Genomic DNA, 11,548 nt, shown 5'->3' with positions numbered 1-11,548 from the left:
ATCGTGGAAACTATGCAGCTTTGCTTTTTCCCCTCTCTGCTGTGAGACTGAGCACTTGCAGCACGATGTGAGGATGGCATCTGCAGCTTAGATCACACCCGATACATCCACTTAGAGACACACACATGCACTCCACGTGTCTGAATCTCACACACCAGATGCTTATGGTGCATATATATTTATATACTTTAATGTCTAAAAACACTTTGTGGGCTCAGAACTTGTGTATTATTGCATTAGGTGTATATTCAGCAGGTAACCCCTCTGTAGTGCAGATAATATCGACTTTACTAAATCACGCATCAGTTCAAACCCTCAGTCATTTGAAAACCCATCATTTACAAGCTGCATCTTTCAAACGCTTAAAATAAAGTGAAAAACAGAGAACTGAGTGTTTAAGAATCATCTGGACTGTTTTATTGCTCTCATACAAAAACACCAGTTAAAAAAAAAAAAAATCCCACCGACTGCTACCTTCTGAGTAACCTATCGTATCATTCGATGCTTGTATAAAATTTGTTTTCAGATTAAGAACAAAAAATACATATATTATATAATCAGCAGGTCTAAAAATCAAGATTATACAGTTCACAGAACAAAGTGGAAGACAATGTGGTTTAACGGTCTCGTACTTCACAGCGACACCTGACGCGATTTGGAAAAGCAGGAATCAAAAGCTCTTATATTTGCACTACAACTGCACGGATTGTGCACGTGATTGTCTTCAAAGAAATACAGAAACATTTCAAAATGGATGGAGATGCATTATATTTAAATGTGCAATAAGAATATCTTAAATTTACTGATTGTATTACAGTGTTTAACTTCAAATCAGCGAGAAGAGCATGAAAGACATTCACACGATATTGCAAAATTTAAGACCTGTGCGTTTCGTTGCTCATCGAACCGTCACTACAGAGAATTTAGATGATGATGCATTTACGATTGTCGCAGCTAAATATCGGTTTCATAGTGAAGCCCTTTTTACTCTGCACACTATGAAGCAGGAGTTCTTCCAGGAGCGAAACATTGCATTAGCTCACAGTGATTGTTGATTTTCATTTTTTAAAAATACACAAAAAACATTTAAAAAATCAAATAAAAATTTACTCAAAGATTGAAATATCACATTTTAAATATAATCACATTTCAAAGGAAAATTCAACTTAAGTAGACTTTGAGGGTTAAATTCTTGGTCCAGATTAAACTGAATCATTCAGGCGAGTGTAGGGACAGGACATCACTTCTGCCCCCGTCAGTACATGAAAACATTAAATAATGACACTTTATTTACAGATAATGCCATTTTGTTTTAGTTTCCCTGTGTCTGTTGTCAGAAGAGTTTTTAAAATGCGCCTTTTGGTTGAAAACTTAAATTAGGTCATTTTGACAAAAAAAACCTGAACAAAATATGATATCAGATATTAAGTGTCAGAACAAGATCGAAGATTCTATGCAGTGCCAGTTGGAAAAAAACAAAATCAGCGTTTGATCACAAATAATTAACAGAGGTTAAAATCCATATAGTATGCTTGGCGCCTACAGTTAATAAGAGGTAGAGCTACAAACAGGTATAATACATCTACAGTATTATCTCCCTACAACAGGAAAATGACAGCAGAGTGGATATAGACCACAGAAAAATGTTTGCACAAATGGGGAAGTAAAAAGTTAAAGCCATAAGTAAGATTCAAAAATGAGAGTTTAAATAAAATAAATATACATTAAAAAAAACGAGGAAAGAAAGAAAAGAAAAGATTTAGAAACAAATAGGAGTTCCAGTTTGTATGGTGTTAAAACAAACATAGTATGCGTACAAATCTGCAGCCTTAGATGGCTGCTGGATAAATAATATATGTATATAATATGCCCATAATTACAAAATTTATGTCTGCTCCTGACTGTGCATAGATGACCTCTCGTAGCCCCTTTGTTCACTGCAAGTATAAAAATGGAGGATTTCACGTGCGTGTCGGCAGCTCTCGCGTTTGAATGCAATCAACACCTGCGATATGTCTGAATCTCAAAACTCTGAAATATTAGGAATAACTCCTGGAGGGGAAAAAACAGAACTATTAGGAGGGAGGCCAGTGATGTTCTGTGTTCTTTGGAAATAAATTGATAAAAAAAAAAAAAAAAAAAAGAGCAGTTCAGCCCCTGTGGAAATGTACAGAATTATATAAAAATTCATGATGTATGATGTGAAGCCATCTATCCTACAATATCCTAAACCTCTTTGATGATTCTACATGTTTAGCCAGATGATTAATAAATTATTAGAGTACACATGAATATCTTATTAATGTCCTATAAAAACTGCATACACATGACTTTGATGAGCCCTTTTGTTTTCTACGGGGAATCACGAATACGAAGAACAGTCAAATGGCCCCATATTAAAATTCAGTACCAGTTTTAGGACAAATGCCTCAGTTCCATTTGAATTTGGTTCTAAAGGGGAGGCTGGGTTTGTGACGTCACGTTGGTTCTGCTGGGATCTTTGGACAAATTCATTCACAGATCAGTTTCGGAGCCCCTCCTCCAGATAAAGCCGTTATCCTCAGTGTTGCGGCCTATTTGAATCTGAGGCAAACCTTTGGCGTACGATCCTCTTTCAAGACTGGAAGGAGGAGAAAGTGAGAGAAGAGAATTAAACACGACGCTTGGAATCAAACAGCGAGAATTAATCAGGTTTTTTATATTTCCCTGTCCGAGGAAATATGCGACGAGGATACCAGCTGGTACTCACTTACTCAGCCACTGTGGGAGACTCAAAGTACTGCTCAGCATGGCGATTGCGCGTTAAGGAGATTCTGGGATTCATCTCCTGAGGGGGTAAAAGAGAGAAAGAAAAATAAGACATTTTCAAAAACTTACATAAAAAAAACAGGATATTTTAAAGAAATTGAAAAAAGGCAAGTACCAACAAAGCTGCTTATAAGCTGTTAATATTGATAAGCGTATTGACATTTCAAGGTAAGAGCGGTAAGAGCAGCTTTGAGTTCACTTAAAAAGATGTTAAGGTTGTGCATACAGGAAAGAGTGTTGGAGGTCAAGCAGCGCTTGATGCTACAGAGAAGCAAAAACTGGATAGTACTCACTATCCAAAGACTTATGCCCCAACATGGGCTCCTTTTCCATCACATCCATAGAGATTTTTATACTGGGGACATTTTCATGGTAGGGGTAGTCAGACTGTGGGAGGAGGGAGGAACATGAACACATTGGGATTTATTTTAAAAGGTGAGGATCTACAGAGGATGTAGACTATCACACTGGACACATGAAAAGGTAATATCTACTGGTTGAATTTTAATCTACACATTTACAATTTCAAGGTTTACTTACGAAATCAGCTTCACTGTCGATGCTTCCCTTCTTCTTGTGTTTCTTCTTCTTCTCATCCTCCTTCTTCTTCTTGTCCTTCTCTGGAATGACGTCGTCCAGGTAGCTCAGGTCATGCTGGGAGAACAGGTAGTCCATGGCCTTGCGCACGGCAACCAATGCCAAGATCTGATTAAAAAAAGAATAAATAAATGAAACAGAATATTCCAGTTAGCCTCTGTGTCCGGATTTACAGCGCCACATGTTTTTGTCCCGTCCGTCCACCAGTGACTGCAGCAGTTTCTCACCATGACCGGGAAGACGATGGCGGCCACGGTAGACTTGAGTATCCAGAGGAGGGCCAGACACAGGCCCTGAATGAAGGTGAAGAGGTGGATGCGTCTCTGGGGGACGTGTCGCAGGTAGATCAGGTCCGGCTGGTGCTTGGCTGGCATCAGAACCAGCAGCAGACGGTCCATGAACTGAAACAGACGGACGGGTTCAGAGCTTGGAAACAGTGCAGCTTTTTTTTGTTCGTGGTTGTTTCGATAACAAAGGGAAATGCAAGTGGCACGAGAGTGAAGGTCGTGTTTAACTTAGATCTGTTAGACGTTAACATACGAGTAAATCTTTCAGTCACAAGGAATTAAATTGTTAAATTCAATAATAATTGTCACTAATTCAAGTGCTGCTCCACGTCTTTGACACTTTGGGGGTCGGCTTGTTCGCCGTCTTTGTTTTGTCTCATGCTTTTGGTGCCAGCTCCACACCAATACCCTTACTTACATTCTGGTATGTTTTGGACAGAAGTGCCTGTGCTAAGCTCACATTAGCTGCTGATTGTCGGAGCGTATTGACCTCCACCAAGGATGTTCGTTGTTTGTCGGCAGGATTAAGCAAAAGCTACAGAACAAATTTCCATTAAACTTGTTAGGAGGCTCTAAGAAAAGAGGTGGATTCAGGGATTTTTATGAAGATCCAAAAAGAGGATTGACAGCTTTGGTGGAGGTTTTTTTACCTATTCTAATGTTTAGATGTAGCCTTGCTGGTTTTAATTTGACATGTTAAGTACAAAAAAAGGTTTTGATTTGTTTGAAAACGTCTTTTACAGAGCTGAATGATGAAATGAAACACTGCTTTGTTTATAGTAGAGTAATTACTTTTAAGTGACAGATTTTTTTTCAAATAACTCACCTGGACACCGTTGAGTGATGCCACGCCCATGTAGAGGAACACACCGTAGAGCACAGGCATGGGAATGAACTAAAAGACACAGAGCGTGGTTTTAAAAAAGGGCATTGATGTCATGGGTATAAACTCAACAATAAAGTGAAAGACATGAAAATCTAACAAATTTGATCTTTATTGTTAGTAGATGTTTTAATTAGAAACGATCCTTCTAACCCTAACCCTAAATCTCCACAAGGGGGAGCCCCAGCTACACCAGTCTCCAGTGTGAATTCACATGTTTTGATCTGGCCTCAGTGAGGGAATGAAAACTCAAAAAGACCACACTCAGCTGCAATCAGAGTTTGGGCGCTGATGAACGTGCTTATTTCACATCGCATTACTTCTACTGTGGGAGTCCCTAATCGGATGAATAGAAGATCTGAAATTATTTAAAATTTAAGAGGGTCGACAGGAGTTTGTCCTAAGAGAGGAGGACAGTAATCCGTGTTTCCAGAGAAGAATTAAGAAGCCGGAGCGTTACCTTGAGGATGGGGGCCATGAAGACGGAGAGTCCTGTGAGGAGGAACACGCAGATCCCTGTGACCCTTTGCTCCCTGGAGTGAAGGAAAGAGGAAAACACAAGATTTATCAATAACTCAAAACTTCAAAGACATTAGCTCTGAATCTAGACTGAAAAACAGTCAAACAACATGAAGCATGTTTCTATAATGGCAGTTTACGCTAAAGAAACAGTTAACACACACAGTGCAAATGCTTAACCTGGTGCAATGAGTGAAGTCCTTTAAAAATGTCTTTGTATACATTACATTTCAATATTATATTTATATTAACTTGTAATTGACAATAAGTATTCATTTCCCAGTTGACAGCATAAAGGTAATAGTCTTCATCATCTATACACGGTCATGTGACCATGATACAATCTTTAACAAATCAGAAATTAGTCCACGTCAAGTTTTACTTTTCAATGTTTTCAGTACAGTTAATCTATTCTAAAAACAATTGATATACAAATATACACATTTGTAAAAAACTTTACATAGATCTTTACTTCCTTACTTCTTTCAAAACATTTTTTTCTGTTTCTTCAATGTTTTCTCACATCTCCTTTTCTATTCTAGTGCAGGTGCAGTTCTATTAATATTTCTGTTCTTAAAAAAAAAAATTTATGCAAATTTTCTCTTTTATTGCAATGGATTTTGAAAAGCACTTCTCAACCTTGTTAAGAAAAAAATTATTTTATTGTGATTGTTCTAATTATATCATGATCACTTTTATCATTCTCGTCAAATCTATATGATTTTTAGCTGTACAAAATGTTTGACCTTTACACATACACGATGCATACACATCAACATTTTGTGCAGATTTTGAACACAGCATTGTGGCCCACGCTCCTACAGACAGTCAGTCTGCCCCCCCGGCAACTTGCTCAAGGGATCAATAAGATCATTTAAACCTGGGCATCCAAAGTGAACAATAATCTACCTGGCACAGGTAAAAGCCAACAATACTTTGGGAAAATAAAGAAAAGGAGAAGAAAGATCCATTATAGTCAGTCATTTTTCTGGCAGCTGCATGATCTCACCTGACACCCAGGAATTTAGGCTGCTCCCCAGGGGCCGACGTCTTGGTCTCCATTTTCAGAGAGTCGATATGGGCGATGGAGATGACTGTGGCCGCCACGTACCACGGCAGACCCATGAAAGAGCAGATGACCATCAGGATGGCCACCAAGAACAGGTCCAGGTGATAGCCTGCCCCTTTCTGAGAGGAGACACAAGGTTAGGACGGCAGAGAAGAAGAATGTGCTTTATCAGAATTAAACCACAGATATCATAAATCGCTGACAGCTCCTCATTTCCTCAGTATTTCAGAAAATGTTTATATTCTTATGACCTAATGATGATGGTGTTTACATCAATTACTTTTTTGAATGAATGAAACTCTGAAGGTTGCACCAACCTTGAGTTTGTGCTCCTTCCTGTTGACGATCACCGCAGTGATCTGCTGATCCATGAATATCAGGATGGTGACCAGCAGGGCGGGGAGCGCGGCTGCTAGGTACACCCACCAGGGGTTTCCTCCAAAAGGAGGAATAAACCAGCCCCTCCGTGGATTTGTGGGCTGAAAGAGAAATAATAAAAAACAAGACTGCACTTTACCATTTCTGCACAAACGCAGTCCGGAACTTTTAGGCGTGGATAACTGGACATGTGCACAGAGTCTGGGACGACTGGTGCATCATTACACGACAGAAAGCTGTTAACTAAGACTCTGCGGTCAAACAAGGCCGGCTCTGTGCTTGTACTACAACACCGTCTGTGTTCTCACATCACCTATAATCATGTTGTCATTTGATGCAGGTGCCCGCTCCTCTACCCCATCAGTCCCTTTCTCCGTGTCAGGGCAAGGGGGGGGCAGGGGTTTAGCGCCAGCTGAGGAACATTTGAGCTCAGCAACAGCCGAGAACGACTTTATCTTAGTTTCAGGTAATATGTATCGCTTACAGGGCAAACCACAGAGAAAGCTTTATACTGGGGTTTCAGAGAATTACTGGGGCCTTCTCGCAGGAGCGGGCAGAATTGGATTTAGAAGAAACTGCGCCTTGCTGACCATTGTCTTTCACATTTCAACTCATTCAGTGCAATGACTTCAAGTACACAGTGAAATAATGATGTTATTGCAAGTGTACATGTATATTTCTTTCTGGATTAGATGTTCTGCCATGTGTGGTACGTACCTTGAATTCACTTGGCACTATGAGCTTCGGAGTGTCCACACCGACAAACGCGTCCACGCCACAGAAGAGCAAAATGGTCAAGATGATCGCAAAGTCACTGATGAGCTTCCTCACCTGGATGGAGTGGAACATTTACAGCAGGTTGGTTTGTAAGCTAAATTCCACAAAAAGTATTTCAATGATTTCCACGAAACCTGGTGGAAGAAGGTAGTTTGGGGTCAGGGAAAGAACCCATCAAATATTTGTGGGGATCCAGGATTCTTTTGTTGATCACTTTCTTTATCACAGCAGCGTTTTACTGATTTCTCAGTGAATAATTCATATTATGGAACGGATATTTATGAGTATATGACATTTGTTGCCTTGTCGGAGGTATGCACCTGACCGAGTTCCAATCGTTCTCTTCATGCGTTTGACAAAAGTCCTACACACAGCTAAACTGCAATGTTTTTATGTAAACACTGGCCGGTTCTCACCTCGCTGACTGTGCACATCACTGCACGTGCAGTCGGTGCTTATATAGTTGGTAAAGTAGACAGTTGTTCAGCAGGTGGTGACTAACAATTGTAACAGGTTTTAAACAAAGCCAAAAGCTGATAAATGAGGGATACAAACGGGACAAGTAGAAATACATAATTAAAAGGGCCAAAAAACAAGTGTATCAACTGCAGTAACTTTGGTGATGCCTTAACTTCTTCATCATCGGGTCCTTTTTATTATTTGAACTATACTTCTGTGAGGCAGTGTTTTCCCTCCTAGTCTTATGTATGACTTAGTTTAGTGCTGTGGGTAAAGTAAGAGTGCAGGAACAATTTAATCTGATTCACGTTTAATGTCGGAATCCTCAACATGGAACACGTGATCTTGTTTCATATTGTTCCACTAATGTTAAACATCACTCATAACATGCATGTAAGGTGCATTACAGCCAATTATTTGAATATTTAATTTTGGGTAAATTAAGCAATCAAGCAATGTCGATTCAATAACTAATAAGTTATTCAATAACTTGAAGGCTGGATTCCGATTCTTCAAGTATCGAGTGCATACATTTAATTACAGAAGTTGGACATTTCTGTATTGTAATCATATCCTTAGGAAATAGTCTAATATTTTGAAATACTGGATTTTCATGAGCTGCAAACCATACCCATCGATAATCAAGGATCCGAGCCTTGATTTACCATTTGGATTAAAATACAAGAAAAGAAAAATAATCTAATCTACAAAATGAACCCACACAAAATGTAATCCCGTTTTACTTTCTTCAGATGAAATATCCTCATTACAAAGCTGAAATGAAACAAGTTTAGGTTTCTCTAAAAACATTCCCATCAGCCTCAGTTGAACTTCGTGGTCAGTGGGTAAATACCTCAACTGAGACGATAAACACAGTAAACATTATTATTATTATTATTATTAGGTGAGTTTACTGATTTAAGTTTAACTGTAATGTATGGGCATCGGTTGGAGTCTCCTGCCTTAAACACTGAATAGTGTGAAATCTGACCTTCCCACATTGACACCCGAGCTTGGCGACTACAGTGAGAGCCGCTTGGTAAAGGTGTGTGGTGAACAGCACAAACATCTGTAATGGTCACTGAAGCCAACTGTATAACCCCCACTGTGGTACACTGTGCGGCCAGAGCTAGAAAAAAATTAATCCAGTGATTAATAAGAGGGGTCGCTCACTGTGGTGGGGAAGAAGCGGCTCGTCTTGAACTTCTTCAGGCACATGGAGCAGGTGTAGGTCCCGAAGAACAAGATGAAGGACATGAGGGTGATGTCAGGCACAAAGCCACAGGCCTCTCCGACCAACTGCCCCTTGTATTTCAGACACTGGTCCATGGTCAGGGACGCCCAGGTGGCGTTCGCTGCCTGCAAACACAAGAGGTTCCTTTCACCAACAAGAAACAATATCTGGAGAGAGCCAGTGAATTAAGCAACAGTTTTGTTGGAATTCACAAAAACAAGGACACTACATACCACATCAGAGCCGTTATTCCAGGCAGTGACGTCAAGGATTTCCGACGAATTGCCTGGTTAAAGAGATACAATATCTTATCAGCTAAATGAACAACCTCCGATACTTGCAATACCACAAACAGCTCTGCCAAGTCATTTGCGACACACACACTGATAGGGCCACTGAGAAAGTAAACAGTGGTATCTACTGGCTGATGCTCTTGAGTATCATTTGTTATCTCGACTGTCAACACAGGGAAGCATAAGTGAAAAGCTTTGTTTGACATACACTGGTAATATCGCTGCCAAACAGGACTAAACCAAATAGGAGTGTTCAGCCTTCATGGTCCCGTGTCAATGGTAACAGTGAACCTATGATGGTGCCTTGATAATGTCAACATGAGTGTAGGGGGCAGAGTGGAGGAAGGCGACCTACCACCAGGCACGCATTGGCAGCCGTAGAGCGTGGCGAAGTTGTGGTTAAAATCGGAGTTGATGGGGTGGTGGTGGGCCAGCTTTATCATCTTTTTGAACGCGTCGTAGATGAAGATGAAGCTGATGAGCGCGGAGAAGCCCTCCTCGGTGAACCGCGTGAAGTACTGCACCAGGAAGCTGGCGTCCGTGGCGACCAGCACCAGACAGAATACAGCCGACCACAGGCCAATCCACAGCCGGAACTCAAGGTAGTCAAAGTGGTTATCTCTGTGGAAAAGATTCAAAACAGAGTGGTGGTGTTAAAAAGGTTGGTGAATCTTACATTTGGCTCCTGAGGCCTTTGAAATACCACAGAATTGCCTTGAGGCTATGACTTGCAGCCAGAGTTGTGGAATGTAGTTGGCGTAACTGCAAAAGGTGAACGACATTAACTTGTATACGAGGAAAAAAAGTGTACACCCCGGTTTTGCCAAATGCCACTTTGATGTGAGGACAGGAAGCCAAGTTATATGTGTGTGTGAATTACACCGGCGCAACTAAAACAGCAACGTGAGGCTGAATAATGACGAAAGTTTATCGCCTGCTCGATGAGAACAGGAGGGAGTGAGGCAAAGCATTTGCTCGGTGAGTGAGGTTGCACTACTTGCAGTCGATGGCGGAGCACATCCACCTGTAGAGAATACATATCCACCAGCTGTAGACTGACTCACAGCTGCCGCTAATGTGAAGCATGGAAACATTTGCAGGGACAAGGACACCGTGACATTCTTCACTCACGGTGTGAAATTAAATGAGAGTGAATTATTAATGATGGAACATAAAACCATCTCTGGGAGAGGAAGTGGAGGCTTAAAAGCCTTTGATACCAATCAGATACTTTAAAATATGTATGTGTTTAACCTGCACAACTAAGGCAAAATATGTCAGAATATGCAATGATACAGTTTTTCATAGAAACTTCTATTACAGGACGTTATGCTTTTGGTTAATGTTCTTAATACTAGTTGTAAAATAGGATGTTAGTGGACAGGACAGAACAATCTGTTCCTGCCTGAGATTTCTGCTAAGCCAAAAATGTTATGAAGGGACATTCTTTAAATAAACAATCCTTAAAGCTCAAGCTGCCAGTTGTAACCGTGAATTATCCATTAGTAGTCGCATTGTGTTTCTGCGTCACATTCAGGAGGATAGGATTTCTGTCCTCTGGTGGGGAAAAACAACCATCTATAAATATCTCCCAGGCCGCTTGTAAATTAAAAAAGTGACCGGGTTCGATCAGTAACTACTCACTTGCTGAAGTTGAAGAGCAGCCTCTCGAAGACGAGCACCGGGCCCGTGCTGCTAAGGATGGTCAGGGGCTGACCGGCCATCAGACAGAACACCGCACCAGTCAGCGCCGTGCCCAGGAAACTCTCCAGCACTCCCTGAAGCACACACACACAAAAACACATGTAGAGTTAACACATATGCTTAGACTATGATGGAGCACATTCATTGGGTTTAGACGACTCTAAAGCTCAACTCATGGTTAACCTTAAGGCAATTTAGGTTTTTGATATCACCGAATTTTACCTCCAGCTGTTTCAGTTTATTAATTTGCTTTAAATTAAAATTAATTAATAAAATTCTTGGCATCTTTGAATGTTTTGTTTGTTTCCTATTTTCTGCTGTAGTGTATCTCCACCTCAAAGGCAAAGGCTGAATATTAGTTATTAGTTCATCAGTTTTGAGCAGTTTTCACCTTTTTCCTCTCACACACCTTCTTGAGCCTTTTAAACAGTGACGTGATGATTTTTGCTTGCTCAGCAGGAAGCTTTGTCTATACCCATCATGCAGCTGCTCTTCTGGCTCATCAGGAAAAGTCTGTTTGATTTCCAGTCATTATCCGTT

At 40.5% G+C, this 11,548-nt stretch overlaps 1 protein-coding gene across 2 annotated transcripts in view; it reads right to left on the bottom strand.

Annotated features, from left to right (window-relative positions):
- Window positions 1-388: 388 nt before the first annotated feature.
- LOC132998612 (electrogenic sodium bicarbonate cotransporter 1-like) overlaps window positions 389-11,548 on the bottom strand; it is a 32,227-nt gene continuing 21,067 nt past the window's right edge. The window contains exons 13-26 of one of the 2 annotated variants that reach the window (XM_061068350.1): window positions 10,949-11,082; window positions 9,660-9,925; window positions 9,245-9,297; window positions 8,951-9,136; window positions 7,259-7,372; window positions 6,481-6,642; window positions 6,104-6,282; window positions 5,036-5,108; window positions 4,519-4,587; window positions 3,633-3,806; window positions 3,349-3,513; window positions 3,102-3,195; window positions 2,750-2,827; window positions 389-2,620 (exon numbers count right to left, since the gene is read on the bottom strand). In XM_061068350.1, coding sequence (XP_060924333.1) covers window positions 2,784-2,827; window positions 3,102-3,195; window positions 3,349-3,513; window positions 3,633-3,806; window positions 4,519-4,587; window positions 5,036-5,108; window positions 6,104-6,282; window positions 6,481-6,642; window positions 7,259-7,372; window positions 8,951-9,136; window positions 9,245-9,297; window positions 9,660-9,925; window positions 10,949-11,082 — 1,713 coding nt within the window. In that variant the 3' untranslated portion in view covers window positions 389-2,620; window positions 2,750-2,783. The remainder of the gene's footprint in view (window positions 2,621-2,749; window positions 2,828-3,101; window positions 3,196-3,348; window positions 3,514-3,632; window positions 3,807-4,518; window positions 4,588-5,035; window positions 5,109-6,103; window positions 6,283-6,480; window positions 6,643-7,258; window positions 7,373-8,950; window positions 9,137-9,244; window positions 9,298-9,659; window positions 9,926-10,948; window positions 11,083-11,548) is intronic. The other variant, XM_061068342.1, reaches the window with a different exon arrangement.

This window comes from Limanda limanda, chromosome 1 (genome assembly GCF_963576545.1).
Source record: "Limanda limanda chromosome 1, fLimLim1.1, whole genome shotgun sequence".
Taxonomy (NCBI): domain Eukaryota; kingdom Metazoa; phylum Chordata; class Actinopteri; order Pleuronectiformes; family Pleuronectidae; genus Limanda; species Limanda limanda.
Note: the sequence above shows the minus strand (reverse complement) of the source record. Positions and strands in the feature narration are given on the sequence as shown.